The 19,477-nt window shown below is 36.5% G+C and overlaps 1 protein-coding gene across 1 annotated transcript; it reads left to right on the top strand.

The window, feature by feature from the left end:
• The first annotated feature begins 2,354 nt into the window (after positions 1-2,354).
• LOC107781168 (uncharacterized) lies at positions 2,355-19,096 on the top strand. The gene is made up of 14 exons (XM_075248444.1): positions 2,355-2,683; positions 2,790-2,902; positions 4,178-4,274; positions 4,418-4,542; positions 9,781-10,321; positions 10,437-10,622; positions 12,028-12,321; positions 12,547-12,699; positions 13,286-13,440; positions 14,684-14,789; positions 14,873-15,787; positions 17,094-17,181; positions 18,142-18,501; positions 18,688-19,096. Exons 1-14 carry the CDS (start codon positions 2,579-2,581, stop codon positions 18,879-18,881), a joined length of 3,432 nt encoding a protein of 1,143 aa, XP_075104545.1. The 5' UTR covers positions 2,355-2,578; the 3' UTR covers positions 18,882-19,096.
• Positions 19,097-19,477: the final 381 nt, after the last annotated feature.

The raw sequence follows: 19,477 nt of genomic DNA, 5'->3' as shown, positions 1-19,477 counted from the left end.
TGAAATTTGTGGTCCTAAACAAATAAAAAATGGGTCCAGAGTATTTGTATAGTTATAAAAACTTTTCATTAAGGGTGGAATTTGAAGTTTAAGCTAAATTATTTTCGAATTTAAAAAGGGGTCATTCTTTTTTGAACGGACAAAAAAAAAATAGGTTCACACAAACTGGAACGGAGTGAGCATCATACTTACTCTTACACCATAGTGAAGTATAACAAATCATTACAATGCATTACCTATCTATATGCATATAACATACTTTCTATGCATTTAACAATTTAGCCATCTTATATTTGCAGCACGATTGTTTTGGGTGTATATACTAATCAAACTTTTTCTTTCATTAATATAAAAACAAACCAAAGTGTCGTATAGTCTAAGATCAAACATTATTTTGAAAGACATACAAATATAACCGCAAAATTTTCCCATTAGAATTAAGAATTAAAAGTACACATGATCAAAAAGGTATAATACTTTACTCAACATTTTTGGTGTAAGACACTAAATCAAGCTTCCTTTTATTCCTCTGTTTATCACTGCACATGTTAAAATTAAAATTCATATGTCATAAAATAACTTTTATCTGATACCATTAAAGTCATAGCCAAGAAAGGCGGAAAGTTTAGAGATATAGCGAAACCTCTCTCCTATAAATCTTATGTGAGCAGAAGCATGTACCATCATCAACATAACGAAAAAAAGTTTGATCTAAAAATGCTAAACTATGCCTATAATTTACATTAAAGATAAATGTATAAACAACAAAAAGAAGCAATTGGAAAAGAATTATCAATTGAAGCAAGAGTTTAAGAGTTGAGATGATTGAGAAACATATTTTTCCTCGAACTAACATTTAAATTGAAGCACTGCGCGGAGAGAATTAAGCTTGCAATGAACAAGAAAACTAAGAGCATTAAGTGATTGGTAGCCTATTATAACATATACTATTTATTACTTTAAAGAATATACTTTATAGCTACATATGCTACATGGTTGTTAATTTCATGTGCTAAAGATTCAAATTCTCTTCTCAATAGATATAAAAGAAAATCTGAAATAAATCTCTACTACTTTTATAATCTCGAAGCAGGAATCAACTTCAGATTCGAAAAACAGATATAACATATCATTTGTTACTATATCGTTATGCTTCGGCTTCATTCCCATTTTTCATATTTTATTAAAAAGGAACTATACTCAGATCCTATGATAGGAAACCCCAATTCATATGCGGACATGAATTCTCCATAGAGAAGATATTGTTCACTCGGTGATTAACTCCAAAAAATATAATTAAAGAATAAACAAATACCTCAAGAACCAAGAGCAAAGGAAAAGTTCATCTGCGTACACCTACATTCGATTAAATATTTATATTGTCATAACACATGATTAATTAAATACTCTAAGATCTTTGGACCAAATGTTGCAATAGAAATCGGCTCAAAGTAAGGTGAGACATTTTATTATATGATACATAGTAAAATTGCATCGCATAGATTATACAGAATCATACATCTAGGCATATATTTCAAACATGCATAAGCAGGTCTATGCAGTTATGCAAAAATTAATACAAAAATATCATGGCTAAATTTTCTCTTGCACCTTTTAAATGCAGCACAAACATGTAGATTAAGACTGAATAAGAGCAAAATATTTTACAGAAAATATAAGTTGCAGAGAAGATATAAACATGCAAGTGAGAGAAAAAAATAAGAGTAATAGAAAGAATAAAGATTGAAGAAGAACGGGAAATAAAAGTGAAAGCCACATCATATCATCTATATTATTATAAAAATAGGAACATATCGGACTAATTTTTCACCAAAATATATGAATGTTTTGTCCAATACCAATGATATGTCTAAATGTTCAAGTTAAAAACAAAAGAAAAGGTCACAAAACCAAGAGACAGAGCTAAACGTGGGATACATAGCATTTTTGGCCCCTATGTTATTAGTAAATTATGATTTTAATTTTTTCGATATCTGTCTAAATATATTTAACCTTCAATAGAATGTATTTTTTTGGTCTATTTATCTAGGAAATATGTAATATTTGGATTTTCTTTTATAACTATATCACTATCAAATATGAATTAATAGTATCAGCTTACTAATATATGGATAATTAAATGGTGGAATAATAGATAATCATGGTAAATTTGTGAAAAAATTACAAGAAAAGGGGTAAAAAATACACGTTTCAGTTAATTGAAAGTTAAATATACTTAGTTTATTTTTATTAATTAAATAATTTTATTTACCAAAATTGTGAAATATTTACTGCTCAAAGCCAAAAAAGAAGAAGAAAAGAAATAGCACTAGACTAGACAACAAGTCCCAGCTAGAGGCGGCGGATTCATAATTTTAATTTGACTGATTAATCATTAAACTTTTAGCATTGAGCTAATCAAATATAATGAAAACCTCAATGGTATTTTGTGGCAGCTCCAAAAATCAAAATCCCTAACCAACCAGAGAAAGGGGAAGCTTCATATAACCCTTTGTGTTTGCAAATATCTGAGGGAACTACCATAGAAGAAACGAAGAATCAAGTGGTGTAATCGAAGATGGTGAAGGTGCGAATGAACACCGCGGATGTGGCCGCAGAAGTCAAATGCTTGCGCCGCTTAATCGGAATGCGTTGTTCCAACGTTTATGATCTTTCCCCAAAGGTTTCCTATTTCCTTTCTTTTGTTTCTTTCTGACTAGCTTTTTTTTAAAAATTTATTTATGCAAAACCGCGATTGGTTGATGTTTGTTATGTGTGTTGAATTGCAGACTTATGTGTTTAAGCTAATGAACAGCAGTGGAGTTACTGAATCAGGGGAGAGTGAGAAGGTTTTATTGCTCATGGAAAGTGGCGTTCGTTTGCATACCACTGATTATCTTCGGTACCTATATTTTTTTCTCTTTTACTTTTATACTGAAAACTGGAAAAAATGAAATTTGATTTTGATAAATTTCAGTGCATTTAGTATAATTTTTTATATGGACCTAATCAGTGGCGGAACCAGTATTATGTACAAGGAGATTTAAAACAATACTAGAATGTCACCCTTAGATATGAACCAGCAGCCTAAAGCAATTTTTGAATCCTTTTGCTGGTACAGGGAAGGTGTGAAAGATTGAAATAGAGTTTTAGAAATTTTTTTCCCCCTTTTGGAAGGGAAGTCTCCAAGAAAATGAGTTCATAAGGAAAATATTTTTCAAGCATTTAAGCCAACCAAACATGGGAAAAGTGAAAAATATTTTCTGAATATGTTTTCCTTTATGCCAAACACACCCTTGATTTTGTTTTTTTGGGTGCATTTGGCATAATACTAGAAAGTCCAAGTTAGGGTATTCAGTTTACTTGGTGTTGTCGTTAATACATAACGAAATACCAAATGCACTAAATAGTACTTACGTAGATACAGAAAATATGATATTAATCTTCAGTGCATATGGTATCTTATTTTCTGATAAGTGAAAAAAATACTATATGCACTAAAAAGTACATAAGTAGAATCACATTTACATTAGGGTAGGATATGGATGTGTGTGAGATTCAGAGGACCTATAATTTTAGAGAATTCCTATTTAGCCAAGTCAAGTTATTTCTTCATTTTGGAATAAAAAGAGTCCAAATAAAAAGAACTGATATTAGAGGATTCATAAATTATAGGTCCTCTGAATCTCACACACATCCATATCCTAACCTAATGTCTCCTTTGGTTATTTAGTTGGCAGTATTTAGCCCCTGTAGATTGATATTAACTTTTTGGATTTTGTCAGCTCTTTTGCTTTAGCCCAGTATTTTTTTTTTGTTTTGTATCAAAGCTGACTCTTTCCCTCTCTCTTGTTCTTCTTGCATCTTCTTGATACCTTTTTCTATAAAACTCATTACTTCATAAAAAAAGAAGGATTCATAGATGCCAATTTGTTGGGGTTGAGGTGTGGTTGTTGTTATTGATATATAACTATATAAGTAATCCAAGTTAGGATTTAATAATTTAGAAGAATAAGCTCGAATATTTTAATGGATGTCTTTCTGCTGTCAACCATAGTTTGATTCTCCATGGCAAGTGCATTACTTCTTTGTTGATCAATGACATATGCTATGGATTCTATATGCTGAGTTTTTTTCCCCATTATCTGAAGTTTTATTTTTCAATTTCTCTTTTTAGGGACAAAAGTAACACTCCATCCGGATTTACGCTTAAATTGAGGAAGCATATAAGGACAAGAAGGCTGGAGGATGTGCGGCAACTTGGTTATGACAGGGTATAGTGCATATGCTATAGCTCTATCATTGCATTGGGTTTATTTCATTGTTTGGGAATTTTCATTAATTCTTTCTCCTGCAATTAGTGGTTATTTTCATGATCTGTTATCTTATCCTTTCTTCATTTTTTTTTTGGGTTCAGATTGTTCTCTTTCAGTTTGGACTAGGTGCCAATGCTCATTATGTTATATTAGAACTATATGCCCAAGGAAATATACTCCTTACGGATTCTGACTTCATGGTTATGACTCTCCTACGGTCACACAGGTAGATTACTTAACCTTTATTTTGCTAACTTTTTCTCCTTCAGCTGAACATGTCTATATAATGAATCGTCGTGAACATGTAAGCAGACAATATATATTTTCTGTTGCCACTTTTCATTCAGTCTCCCTTTCCCCGTGAAATTCTCCCAGAAGATTGCTGAAGATGAACCCTTTTGGACGGATCAGCTATCTAGTTCAGTTGGGATTCTGTTTAACAAGCAAAAACTGTTTGATACTGCTGCCTATGGTTAAATGGATGACTCATTCTGTGATCTTCTTCTGGAATTTAAAAAGAGCGGATTTAATTTCTTTAGGCTAAGATGAGAGAGATATCTTGAAAAAAATTTCTTTTTCCAATGAGATGCATCAACTTAAATATTGAGTAAAAAATTAACGAGCCATAAACCTAGAGATCTTTTCTGTCTCTGGCATCCTCAAGATTTTGCAACTAAACCTTTTTGGTAACAACTGCGAATTACCATTGATAACAACAAACGGAACATCTAAAGAGCGCCTAATCCCACAACCACCTTCTAGGAAGGGTGAAGTGAAATTAGGCCTCAAGACAATCACTAATTACATCGTAAACTTTGGAAAAAACCTATACATCTATGAACTCTCTTAGACAGTTTAAGTAAATCTATCCTCTCTACAATTTCCTTCTTAATCTGTGTGACTACCACCTCAGTATGTACATTTACTCCTTTGAACAATTTCTAATCCCTAGCTCACATATATGATAGATCATAGCTCCCCAGATTGCAGCTATCACCTCATTGAATTGCTTCCAATGCTTCCTTTTGATTCTGCCTAGGACTTGTTGCACCTATCCAACTTGTATTTGAATACCAGCCCATTACTTAAGGGGTTCCCTGACAGTTAGTCCAAGTGCAACCCACAAACAAGTGCGGCTTAGTTTCCACTGCCTGAGTATCACATAATCAGCATCTCATATCTTCCACAGGAATATGTAACTTGAGTAATCTCTCCTCTGTGAGCAGCCTTCTTTGAACAGCCAGCCATACTCTAAATCTATGTTTTGGTTGAGCTACTCCACTCCAAATGGATTCAACAATCTCTAGCCTTCCGTGGGTCCCAATAATGGCGATGTAACTTCTGTTATGGAATAGTTTCTCCAGGAGTTAGGATGTACCTCCCATGCTTTTACCAAACCTGCATGTCCTCTTTCAGGGAGTTTGGTTTCTTCCGGTACCAACTGCAGTCTTGTGGAGCTTTATGTGTCCATATGTTTGAGTCACTCTTCATATAAATGCCATGGTGGACCTATTTGACCCAAAGAGAGGCCTTGTTCTCATTTAGCTGCCATAACAATTTTCCAACAGATGCCACATTCCAGTTCATGCACCCTTTATATTCAAACCCCCACACTTCTTAGGAAAACAGACTTTCTCCCAAGCTACTAAGGAAACTTTCCTCCTCTTCTGAACAGCCCTAAAGATAATCTCTACATTTTCTATCAACTTCCTTTAAAACACTTTGTGGCAGAATAAATACAGCCCCCCAAAAGCTATGGATTGAAAACAAGACAACATTTATCACTTGAAGCCTCCCTGCATATGATAATTGTTTGGAGTATGAAAAATTAATCCTGCTAGTTATCTTCTCAATCAACTGGTGACATTCCAACTTTCTCCATTTCTTAGGGCACAATGGCAAACCAAGATATCTTATAGGAAAAGAACCTTGGGAGAAGCCTGTCTTAGCCAAACAATAATTCTTTTGTATGATCATCCACCCCAGCCATGAATATACTAAACTTCTCCATATTAGCAACCAACCCTGAAGCTTTGCTAAAGTGTATCAGGGCTTCAATGACCCTTGTCATAGAACCTAAATTACCTTTGCAAAATATCATTAGTCATCAGAAAAAATAAGGTGAGTAAGTTAAGATGAATAAATTTTAACTGCTTATGCATAGGGTGATACTTGAAATCAGGCAATTTACTCATACTCTTTAGTATTCTTGAAAGATACTCCTTGTTCATAGTGGTTGGGGAGTTCTCTCCAAACTACTAGGTCAAGGGTTCAAGGGTAGACAATCTCAAAAAAAGAAAAAAGAAAAAAGACAAGGTCTCCTTGCATGAGCCCTCTTTTTCCTTCAAAATATCCATGACTCTCACCATTAACATTGATAGAGAACTTTGGAGAAGACACGCATGTCATAATAGTGAATCTTTCTAGCAAAACAATACCAATCAAAACCTCTTCTAAGAATTCCCAACTTACCATGTCATAAGCTTTCCTAAGATCAATTTTCATAAGACATCTTGGAGAAGTTTCCTTGTTATAATGCCTTAGTATGTCATGGCAGATGAAGACATTATGCATCATGGATCTTTCACAAAAGCTGCTTGGTTGTCAGCTACAATATGAGTGATAGCAGTCTTTAACTTGCTATAGAACATCTTGGAAATACATTTATACAACAATTACAGCAAGAGATTGGTCTAAATTGACTGGCATACTCAGGGACACTTATCTTTGGAATCAAGGCAATGCTTGTAGAGTTCAGTTGCTTTAGTAGTTTACCATTCTGAAAAATTGCAGAACTGCCTCAATGATGTCCTTCCCTATGATGTTCCAAGCAGCTTTGAAAAATCCACTACCATATCCATCTGGACCCCAGAGCTTTTACTACTTTCAATATGAAACACTGCAGTTTTTTCATCTTTCTCTGCAATGGCTTCAACAAGTCTACATGCTGCTCCATTGCTAAAAGTGGACCGTTACTCAAGAAACCCCTAAAGGTTTTCAGTCTTGAGTCAGCTTTCTTCCCAAGTAACTCTTTATAGTAGTACACAAACAGCTTAGCAATTACATCTGGATCAGATTGCCATCCACCTTCTTCATCCTCCAGTATATTAGTAGCCTTTTTAAGTCTCCCGTGCTTGATTACTGTGTAAAAGTACATAGTATTGTCATCACCAAGTCTAATCCAAGTGGCTATGCTTTTCTGCTGCAAAAACATCTCTGCTAAATAAGATGATTGGCTAGACTTTTGATAATTCTCATGCTCATTCTGTTGAAACTCTAGGCTCCTCCTCTTTTAATGCTATCTTCACAGAGCAGTGGTCACTAATACCTTCAGGTAGAAACTTAGCTTTACATGAAGGCATAGAATCAAGCCATTCACCATTGATGAAAGCCCAGTCAATTTTAGAATAAATCCTCTAACTACAATGTCTGTAATTCCATGTGTCTCTATTCCCTTGATGAGGTAGTTCAATTAAAACACATGCTTCAATACAATTGTGGAAATCCACCACCTCAGCCTATGTAACTGGATTAGCTCCAATCCGATCCTTCATTGTAAGTACTGAACTAAAGTCACCTATTACCGTCCAAGGCAAATTACAACCAGTATTCTGGTTTACTAGACATTCCCATTATCCCTTTCTCTCTTCCTTTATATTAAATGTGTAGACACAGAAAATAACAAAAGTCAGTTGAAGAGGGTTGTAATACACCTCACAAGTTACTATCTGAGCAGTGATACTAAGTGGAATTATTCTGTAGTAACAAGGCCTCCAAGTGATCCAAATCCTCCCATTATAGTAAGAGTCCAGGTTTGTAGTGTGGTGCCAACCACTAAACATTTTATCAGCTAATTGATCCATCTTATCCTTTTTTATTTCCATCTTATCCTTTTTTATTTTAGTATCTAACAGGCCTATCAAACCAACCTTTTCTTCATTGCAAAGGAGCTTCACTTCCTTCTGCTTATCAGGGGTTCAGCCCCCTAACATTCCAGGAAAGAAAATGAACCATCCCCTGAATGAGGAATGGGCTGACCGCGCTCATTTCATACTGTTTCCTTCATTACTTGTTTGCTAGTTCCAGGTCTATATAATACCTGAAATGAATTAACATTAACAAGATGCTGATCTTGTTTGTGATGGGTCCTCCCTGTTTTCATAGGTGTGACCCATCTTGTATTAGCACTTGACTCCTTCTGAGCACCTTGTGATTGTACAATAACCTGCCTCTCATCCCCATCTTTATTCTTCTGATGGTCCACTTGCTTTTGCACAGGGTGGACCTCCTGCTCCTTTTGGGTTGGTTTAGGAACATTCTTCTTCTTGCATACGTTCTCAGAGTGCTCATACTTTTTACAAAATTTACAAAATGTTGGCTTCCAGTCATATAAGACCTTTTGTTCAATCACATTCTCTCAGAGTGCCCATACATCAGGTAAGTATGCATCCATATCCACTTCCACTAACATTCTTGCAAAGTTCAGAGCTAGACCAATCTTCTTCTCAGTGATGTGGTCCACCATCAATGGCTTCCCCACTAGACTTCCTATTTTACTCAAACCTCTTGGACTCCACTACTTAAAGTCCAGCCCGGGAAATTTAATCCAAATTGGAACTGTGTACAGCTCCTCTATGGTAAACTCCATATCAGAGCTCTAAGCCTTCACAATGAACGGTTTGTTGTCAAAGTGATAGATTCCTCAACATCATTCTTCCCCACAACACTATCAAACCTAACTGGGACGATCCTATTCTTAAGCATAAGAATTTGTTCAGCCTATGCTTGGCCCAAAGCCTTTGTATGTACCTTAATCACAGCAAAAGGAGGGGGAAGGGGGGGGGGGAGCACCCAACACATAGCATACAACCGCATTCCTCCAATTTTCTATCTCAGAAGTAATATCCTCCAGTTCAATCTCAACGATAGGGGACTCATCATGCATGGATGGAGAAACATACTCTAATTTGAAGCCTGCATTCGTTATCTTAGAGATATCAACATTGTCCCAAATCGAAGCCTTCTTCCCTGACATCTTTCCTCTACCTCATCTGCCCATGATTTCTTCCCACTGCTTGCTGGATCGCTTTTCCCACCACTAGCTGACTCCTGAACCACTTCATTCCACTGCTTCTGAGCTTGCAACCTCTGAGCTTTCTCTTCTTCAACCTTCCTGGTTACGGTTTCATTGGATCTAGATCCAATTTGGGCATCATCTGCTTCACCCTCTGTAACACCTAGAGTCACCTTTTGCCCTCGCTGTGGTTGCGAGGAAGCTGCCTGGGCCATTAATGCCTTCTGTGATGGTACGCGAGCCCTCTGTAATTCCAGTTATTATTTTTTGAAAAAGTTATTGCAGTTCTTTTTTTTTAAACAACTAAACTTGACAGGCATCATATAGGATTATTCTTGTGGACATGAATTTTGCAATGCTTGCTTTTACATGTAACTCACAATTGTGCAGGGATGACGATAAAGGTCTTGCTATCATGTCTCGTCATCGATATCCAGTTGAAATATGCCGTGTCTTTAAGCGCACGACTACTGAAAAGTTGCAGGCAGCCTTGATGTCTTCAGCCGAGACCGATAAAAATGAAGGCGTGGAAGATAATGAACAGGGGAATGATGGATCTGATGCACTTCAACAAAAGCAGGGTAACCGAAAAAACATAAAAGCTACTGATTCTACTAAAAAAATGATTGATGGTGTTCGTGCAAAGTCACCGACATTGAAGGTGGTTCTTGGAGAGGCACTAGGTTATGGTCCGGCACTTTCTGAGCACATTATTTTGGATGCTGGTTTAGTTCCAAATGCAAAGATTGGCAAAGGTTTTGAATTAGAAGGCGAGATGCTTCATTCTCTGATAGAGGCGGTTAAGCAGTTTGAAGACTGGCTGGAAGACGTTATACTGGGTGAGAAAGTTCCGGAAGGCTACATCTTAATGCAGCAAAAAGCTTTGTCTAAAAAGGACTCCAGCATGTGTAATAATGGAGCTTCTGAGAAGGTTGCAGTTGTACCCTGCTTTTGAGATTTTTTGCGCCCCTGAGACCATTTATTCTTCTTTTCTGGACGTATATACTTTCAGAAGAGTGATTTATTTGAGGCTTTCTTTTCTGCAGATGTATGATGAATTCTGCCCACTGTTATTGAATCAATTTAAGTCTCGGGATTTTATGAAGTTTGAGGCATTTAATGCTGCATTGGATGAGTTCTATAGTAAGATTGAAAGTCAACGTTCAGAACAACAGCAAAAAGCCAAAGAAAGCACTGCAATGCAGAAACTTAATAAGATCCGCACTGACCAGGTCCGTGTCGCATGTACTGTTTAATGATAATGAAACATTTCAGTTGGCTGCTCTCAATTACTCTAGGAAGTATGCATTCAAGCCTGTAAATACTTGAATTCTTGTGTGAAAATGCTGGCTAATCTTGGAATTCATGGGCCAGAGTTGATCTCAAAGGGCAAAAAAGGTTTTGGGAGGAAGCATGCAAGTTGTGATTTTTAACTAGTGGATAAGTGGTACATGCTTTAAATGGAAGACATAAGTAGGACATGATATATTCTTTTTTGAAAGAAACCTACTCATTTCTTCCATTTAAATTATGTCCCAGTGAAAGACAAAAAGAATCTAGAATCTCCACTAGGACAGGAGATACTTTTAATAGATAATCCTCATGATAAATGAAATTTTCAGATTCCACGGCACATATATGTTGCAATATGTCAGAAACATCAACATGTAATTTACCTATCAAAAAAACAAAAAAAAAGCAGCATTGTCCTTTCTGGAAAGAGATATACTTGGGAATAAATGTTGTGAAAACAAAGTAGATTAGCTCACTGGCTTTCTTTGGAGGTTTCTAAAGCTTCTATAGTGTGAGCAATGTGCAAATTTTACTCATTTCAGTCTGTGGATACTGGGCAGATTTGATGAGAAAAAGTGGGAGTAAATTTTCTTTTGTGCTTTTTAATAATTTTGTGGGATTTGAGGCTGCGGGAGGATGTTGAATTCGATGAGAAAGAATGTACGTCCCAAACAGACTTTCTTCGATAGCATGAAGAGGAACATTATACTTATTTGCTACTGATGCGTGGAATTGTACCTAGGTTGAACAGTCCTCCATATACTCTTTTCTCTGTCCTCTTTCTCCCATTATGTGCTTGCAATAACTGGAGGGATGCTTATCAGTTGTACTCTTTGTCCTTATGCTCAAAAGGATAATAAAGAACTAAAAAGACCGAAGACAGATTCCCCTCATTCTGCTGCTTCATATATTGAAGATTCTAAAATCAGCATAATGACTCCTACACTTTCTTTCACCTATAAAAAAATACTGTCATTTATTTTCGTGCAAAGAAATCTGACTTTCATCTAGATCTTTTTTATTTGACTTGGGAAGCAAGAAATACCATTGTTATTTCCTGTTTAAGTTTGTCAAATGACTTCTGTCTGGATGATCTCTTTTTCTATTGAGGCTAGCTCCTTGCATAATGAAAGAGAAAAACTAGGTCAGCCATCAATATGTAAAACTTACTTTAGCAATGTTCGGTTGCTTCAAATCTGCAACTATCTAATAGAAAATATTTCCGAAGTGATACACTGCTGTAGCTTTGTTTGATTGACTCTTCATTTGTTGTCCCATCACCATCTCAGTGGACCTTGTACTACTATGCTTTCTGAGTTCAAAAGCTTTTCCGATATGATGCAGGAAAACCGTGTAGTAACATTAAAACAAGAAGTTGAACATTGTATTAAGACGGCAGAATTGATAGAATACAATTTGGAAGATGTTGATGCTGCTATCTTAGCAGTACGTGTAGCTCTTGCCAATGGAATGAGTTGGGAAGATTTGGCTCGAATGGTGAAAGAGGAGAAGAGATCTGGAAATCCTGTAGCGGGACTTATTGACAAGCTCCATCTTGAAAGAAACTGCATGACTTTGCTCTTGAGCAACAATCTTGATGAAATGGATGATGATGAAAAAACACAACCAGTCGACAAGGTATGGCGACCTGAAAATCTTTTGCTGATAGGATTTTCTCTTTAATTTTTCTGTTAAGAACCCACATGTGTCAAAACTTTTTGTACCCACCTAATATATACTGCCTGTGTAGTATTAATGATGGTTCAAATCCTTTACTTAAGCTTGTGATTGATTTGAAGAATGCAGCTATTTGAGCATGAATGATAGTAATTGTGTGTGAGTTTTCATGCTCTCTTTTCATAGGTTGAAGTGGATCTTGCACTTTCAGCCCATGCAAATGCGCGACGGTGGTATGAAATGAAGAAAAGACAGGAAAGCAAGCAAGAGAAAACTGTAACTGCACATGAAAAAGCTTTCAAGGCTGCTGAGAGAAAGACACGTCTTCAGCTATCTCAGGTAGCTAAAAGTTTGATCAGTGGCCGTTCACATTTTGTGTTGTAAAAGTACTAGATGTTCAGTAAATCTTTGTCTTCTTAGTGGTTGTAACCCTGAGGAGCTTTTGATAATCCATCTACAGGGGCCTTTTTGGGCATTGATGTTGGAGTTCCCATTGCAATCTATAGAAGCTTTTATTGATGTGATTTCCTAAAAATCTTCTCCATAGAACTGTTGGCTTTTATATCTTGTGTGAAAACGACGTTTAGATATGTCATTGTTTCATAGTACGTTCCCTGTGTATCATCAATTTAAGTTGATTATGAGAATCGGCAGAATTGAACTGTTAGCTTAGTGATTGGTCCCACAATTATCTAAAAGCATCTTTTGGGATCATATATAAGCACATTGCTGTAGGTGAATATGTTCATTTTTTTATATATTTAGTTTCTTTATAGACTGTTGATGAATATGTTACAGGCAACTAAGGAGGATATAATGTTAAACTAAGTCAAGAGACGCCTATTGTTACACTTGAAGTTTCTTTGGTGATTAAATACACACTGCTAACTGACACAACACTTCCTTTTGTACTATAAATATGTAGGAAAAGACGGTTGCTGTGATTTCGCATATGCGCAAAGTTCACTGGTTTGAGAAATTTAATTGGTTCGTCAGCAGTGAGAATTATCTAGTCATAAGTGGACGTGATGCACAACAGAATGAGATGATAGTCAAGCGATACATGTCCAAAGGAGATCTGTAAGTACATTAAACCTACTTGATTGTCAAGATTATTTGGTTCCAGATTAACACCGCTTAAGATGCTGGATTTAGTTATTGAGACGGCCCAATGGCCTAGGTTGGTGACCTTCATTGCACGTTGGAGGGGCACGCGCCCTAAGGTCTATAAAAAAGGGGGAAACAGATGCTTGATTTAGTTATTGAAAAAGCAATAAAGAATGTGTTTTTAATCAACATTTATTGGGGTCAATGGGCGATCAAGAAGGCCCATGGCCTAGGTTGGTGACCTCCATTGCACTCTGGAGGGGCGCCCGCCTAAGGTCCACATAAAAGAAAAATGCTTGATTTATTTATTGAGAAGGCAATCAAGAATGTGTTTTTAATGAACATTTATTGGGAAAACGTATTGGGCAACTAGCACTTTTTTCTTTTAGATGTTGAATCCCATGAAAAGTTTTACTCCTTCCGTTTCAGTTTACATGATACTCTTTCCATTTTGAGCCATTGCAAAATGTTTAGCACATTTCATAATAATTTTATTTATATATAACTTTCACAATTTTTAAAAATTCAAATTTATTATACTAATTAATTCTTAACCTATGATGTGATGTATTCTCTATCAAACTATCTTTTAATCATTGCTTTAATATATCTTCTTCCACTTATACTAAACAAGTCAAATCAATATTTTGAACTCTATGCCCCATCAAGCAGTGACATATTATAGATTGAGCATATGGAGTTTAGAGATGTTAACTCCTGGTGTTGCGTTATTCTCAAACTTTTAGTTATAGGAAAAGAGACATTAGTTTATGATGACCACCCAAAAAAGGAAAGGTTTACATTCGCTAGAATGAAGCAACTGAATTAGCACTTTATCAATCATAAGCAAGTCAGAGGAATAGAATGTGACAACTTTGCACTCCTTGTGAGAATATAGGTTGTTTGACAGAAGAAAGAGAGGAAAGGTGGGATTTCTGCTCTTATCTGATCTAAATATTTTGTGCTAGATTACCTTTAGTCCATGCCTATTCATTTATTCTGAGTATTTTTTTAATTTATTGTGAAATTACACTGGGTTTGTTGTTGTTGTAATAATAACTTTACATTGTTTCCTAATTGATGACTTCCTGTTTAATATATGCCTAGTTCTTTTATGAAATCAGATATCTAAGCTCTCTTGTATTTGGTGAAGTTTGTTGGGGTTTTGTTCCTTGTTTCTGTGATGGTTTTATGAGCAAAAATTTCCTTGAAATAGGTACGTACATGCAGAGCTCCATGGAGCTTCCAGCACTGTGATCAAGAATCACAAACCTGAGATGCCAATACCTCCTCTCACATTGAACCAAGCTGGGTGCTTCACTGTAAGTTGTGCAGATTTCATATTATCATATCTGCTGTAGGTAGGAAGCAGCAACCTCACAATATTTACTAAATTGTGATTTAGGTTTGCCAAAGCCAGGCATGGGACTCAAAGATAGTGACTAGTGCTTGGTGGGTTTATCCAAACCAGGTCAGTAAAACTGCTCCGACAGGTGAATATCTTACTGTTGGCAGTTTCATGATCCGTGGTAAAAAGAATTTTCTTCCGCCACACCCTCTTATTATGGGCTTTGGAATATTATTTCGCCTGGATGAAAGTTCTTTGGGGTTTCACTTGAATGAAAGGAGGGTTAGAGGTGAAGAGGAAGGATTAAATGATGCTGAACAAAGTGACCCATCCTTAGCAATTCCTGATTCCGACTCTGAGGAGGAGTTGTCAATGGAAACCTCTGTAGATAAAGATATCACAGATGTGCCAAATGATAGGTCAAGTGTTGCGGGCACTTCTTATGAAGTTCAATCTAATAGCCTATTGAGCATCTCTGATGATAAAGTTACCAATTCACACAACTCTTCTGTTAAAGTTAATAGCATAAACAATGATGGTCTATCTGATTCTTTGGGGATAATGGCTACTTCTGGGACATCACAGCTGGAGGATCTTATTGATAGAGCTCTCGAAATTGGATCTTCTACTGCATCTACTAAAAACCATGGGGTCCCTCCTCTATTAGGATCTGCAGGGCAGCAAGATAATGAAGAAAAAAAAGTAACACAGAGAGAAAAGCCTTATATTACAAAAGCGGAAAGAAGAAAGCTTAAGAAAGGCAGTGATAGCACTGAGGGTGCACCCGCTAGGCAAGAGAAGCAGTCAGAGAAAAACCAGAAGGCTCAGAAGCAGTGTGATGAAGATGTAAACAATTCTAAGTCTGGTGGAGGAAAAGTCATTCGCGGGCAAAAGGGTAAACTTAAGAAGATAAAGGAGAAATATGCAGATCAGGATGAGGAGGAGCGACGTATTCGGATGGCTCTGCTGGCGGTGAGTATTGTATCAGTTTGTGTTTCCGTAACTGTTTCATTTTCAGTGGTTTGGTTTGCTACTCCACGTTTTTGCAGGTATAATGATCTTAGTATATGGCCTCCTGCTTTGGGTCTTAAAAGGCTTTTACCCAAGAGTATCTTGGTACTTATAAAATGAAGAGTATCTTGTTTTACCTATGTAACCTAAAGCCATGGGGATATCTTGCAATTGATGTAGATAATAGGTTGGATTGTCATAAATGTGTTGCTAAAACCTGTCATTTTTTGGGTGGGATGGGTGCTTCTAGGGTTTGGAGTGCACTAATAGCCAAAGTAAAGGTCAGGCTTCTAAAGTAAAGATGCTCATTCTGATCTGCTCTCTGGATCCACTCCATATAGTTCTATTAGGTCTTGTGAACTGAACAATATGAATCAGGTAAATAAAAATGTTTCTTTTGTACAATGTGGGGGGTGGCCAGGGGGGAGATGTGGATACCCTGCATCAAAAAGTACTTGCATGGCTTTTGGAGTTTATTTGATATGGTTTGGTCAATACGCCTTTCTTTCTTTCTTTCTTTCTTTCTTTCTTTCTTACCTTAGATTCTTTTATACAACCATAGGGAGGTGAATGTGGATCGAACCCTGTATCAAGCAAGTGCAATTGTTGTAATGCCCTTAAAAAGGTTACTTTTGATGCCGGTTGAAATTTATTTGATCTAGTCTGGTTATTATGCCTTCTCTCATTGAAGAGTGGTCAATCCGTTCTCTAATTACTTGCATACGTAATTATCGTCTTACCATCATCCAAAGTTTCTATAAATCTTCTTTGAAGAAGTTTGTCACATTTTTTTTCTATGAGAAGGGTTTTTTTCCTTTTTTTTTTTTTGGGGGGGGGGGGCAGTGTGGAATCTCTCCATTTTATCTTTCCTGTACACATCACAACTAGAATCTCCTTCCGCTAGAAGTTCTCTAACATGACTATCTATTCAAGTTCACCAATGAGCATTTCCAATCCATGATTGGAAGCTTTCATTCCCATTACACATTTAACCTACTTAGCAGTTGCAATGTCCTGTTATCATACTTGATGCTCAGATCATGCAGTTGATATATTGTTTTTCTTTTATGGGATTTCCTCTTATCATTTACCATCTTTTTTTCTTCTTCATAATTTGATGCTTATTCACACTTGGGTTCCCAGCAAAAGTGTATGAGTTTACAAATGAATGTATGAACTTCTTCTCTAAGATCTTCAAGTGCTGTTGGTTTTACATGTTCATTATCCATCAATGCATGCATTAGTTACGATTCCACTGAATTTGCAGTCTGCTGGAAAAGTAGAAAAGGTTGATCAAACAATCCAGAGTGAAAAGGTTGATGCAGAGCCAGATAAGGGAGCAAAAGCTACTACTGGTGAGTTCGATGTCTGTTTATATGGACTAGCAAAAAATGAAGCAGTTTTAAGTTACATTGGGTTTCTGCAATAGATAATTTTTCTGCCAAGTGGTATTTTACACTATCTTTTTCTACATTGACTGCAGTGTGAAATATTCACTTATGTTTGTGTTCTACTGCAGCCAATTTTTTGATTTGCCTATGTATTATACGTCTGTATGTGGTCAGACACCTTTTGGCAATTGATGGAAACTATGCAGTGACACATTAGAATTAGAAATCTAGTTTCCATAAAAAAGGAAAAAGGTGACAGTGTTGTAGATTAAATGCAAGTAACTTACGTTGCTATTCACATCTGTTGTGACCTTCGGTGCAGTGTTGTCAAAGGCGAAAAGCTCTAAAAAGCGCTCCAGGTCTATTGGGGCTTCAAGCACAAGGCGCCAATTTAAGTGTGGGCTTTTAGTAAAAAGGGCGCAATGAAGGACAAAATTAAAAATATATATGTAATTTAAAAAAAAAGTAACAAATTCGTTGTTAATGTTTTCCTCAACAACTAATACACTTATTTGCCAATTATATTTGTTGTTTAGTATCCGCTCCATTCAAGATAGAACTCATGGGCAATGAGTGCTCACACCTTAGTGCGTAGCTTAAGCTATGCGAAACACCGTCCCTGAAGCTTAGAGCTTAAACGCACCTTAAATGAGCCTTTGACAGCACTGCTTCGTTGTATATTAGGTCAGTTAAATGCCAAAAGAACTTCCAGAAATGGGAAAGGTTCAATTTCTGAATCTTTTACTTCCTTATTTCGAAGCCTCTATAGATTTGTATGCTTTTGGTTATTGGTGGGAGGGAAAACAGGGTGATAATAGGGATGAAGTTTGGATGGCTTGAAATATAAATATAGCAATCCAATATGCATACAAAGTGTTTTATTGACTCTGAATCTGTGACTTCATTTTGTTCCCATGGTTATAGGGCCTGAAGATGCTTCAAAAATATGTTACAAGTGTAAGAAGGTGGGTCATCTCTCTCGGGATTGTCAGGAAAATTCAGATGAGAGTCTGCAAAGTACAGCAAATGGAGGGGATGGTCATTCTTTAACCAGTGCAGGTAATGCTGCTAATGACAGGGACAGGATAGTCATGGAGGAGGAGGATATTCATGAGATTGGTGAAGAAGAGAAAGAAAAATTAAATGATGTGGACTACTTGACTGGAAATCCATTGCCAAATGATATTCTACTATATGCTGTGCCCGTCTGTGGTCCTTATAATGCTCTACAATCCTACAAATATCGTGTGAAATTAGTTCCAGGCACTGTTAAGAAAGGAAAAGGTAATATTTCATGCTGTCACTGATTTTTTAACTTGTGGCGGCTGTCAAAGGTTTTATACAGAGAAGTGTGCATTGGATTCTGGCTTATATTCTCATTTGTATCCTGTCTCTCGCTAGAGCCATTTTTCTATTCTATTGGGTTGATATGTCAGGAAATATTTAGACTAAATCTTTTTCCTTTGGCAGCGGCGAAGACAGCCATGAATTTGTTCAGTCACATGCCCGAGGCTACGAGCAGAGAAAAGGAATTGATGAAGGCATGCACAGATCCTGAGCTTGTTGCTGCAGTTAAAGGTAATGTCAAAATCACATCTGCAGGCCTTACTCAGCTGAAGCAAAAACAAAAGAAAAGCAAGAAGTCGAACAAAGCAGAAAGCTAGTCAGGGAAAAGCTCTCTATACAATGGCTATAGTGCAACAGTGTTAGTATTTGTCCTTATTCGATGTAAATAAGGATGGAGTTTTTGTTTTGACTGAAAGTATATGTTGAAATCTTCAAATTGCTTCTACCCCCAGTTCCCGAAATACCCCACAAGACAAAGGCAGTTATACTGATAGAACAATAATAACCATCGAAGAGCCTCGCATCGCAACCACTCCGTTTTGTCTCATATGAATTACCAAGCGGATTCTAGAATGTTTTTCGGCATTTTTTCTGAATCCATCTCTCAAATTTTGATATGAAAATATGCTAAATGATTAGATCATGCTGGGTCGGAAGATGAGGCGAGCCAAGTCAAAGCCCTTGACTTGTTTTCTCGCTAGTTGAGCTCAAATCTGCTGGTGGTAGGGCAGCAAGCTTCTCTTAAGCAATTTGCATTAAGACGATGATCTTTCTGCATTCACCCAATATCCATATCAGATGTGGGGAAAATTTGCACAAGAGGAATAATTGAGATGCTTATATAATGGGATGTGATGACCAAGTTTTTAATCTATCAAATTTGGGGTAAATTAGAATAAGTGGAATAATTGAG

The sequence above is a fragment of the Nicotiana tabacum genome, chromosome 24 (genome assembly GCF_000715075.1).
Source record: "Nicotiana tabacum cultivar K326 chromosome 24, ASM71507v2, whole genome shotgun sequence".
NCBI classification, from domain to species: domain Eukaryota; kingdom Viridiplantae; phylum Streptophyta; class Magnoliopsida; order Solanales; family Solanaceae; genus Nicotiana; species Nicotiana tabacum.
The sequence above is the reverse complement of the archived record's forward strand: the minus strand, read 5'-3'. Positions and strand labels throughout refer to the sequence as shown.

Bases quoted from the DNA above. Each gene is read 5' to 3' on its own strand.
- LOC107781168 (XM_075248444.1), top strand. From the start codon at position 2,579: ATGGTGAAGGTGCGAATGAACACCGCGGATGTGGCCGCAGAAGTCAAA. The intron at 4,275-4,417 runs GTATAGTGCATA...TTTTGGGTTCAG, and splicing joins GGCAACTTGGTTATGACAGG to ATTGTTCTCTTTCAGTTTGG. The intron at 14,790-14,872 runs GTAAGTTGTGCA...ATTGTGATTTAG, and splicing joins ACCAAGCTGGGTGCTTCACT to GTTTGCCAAAGCCAGGCATG.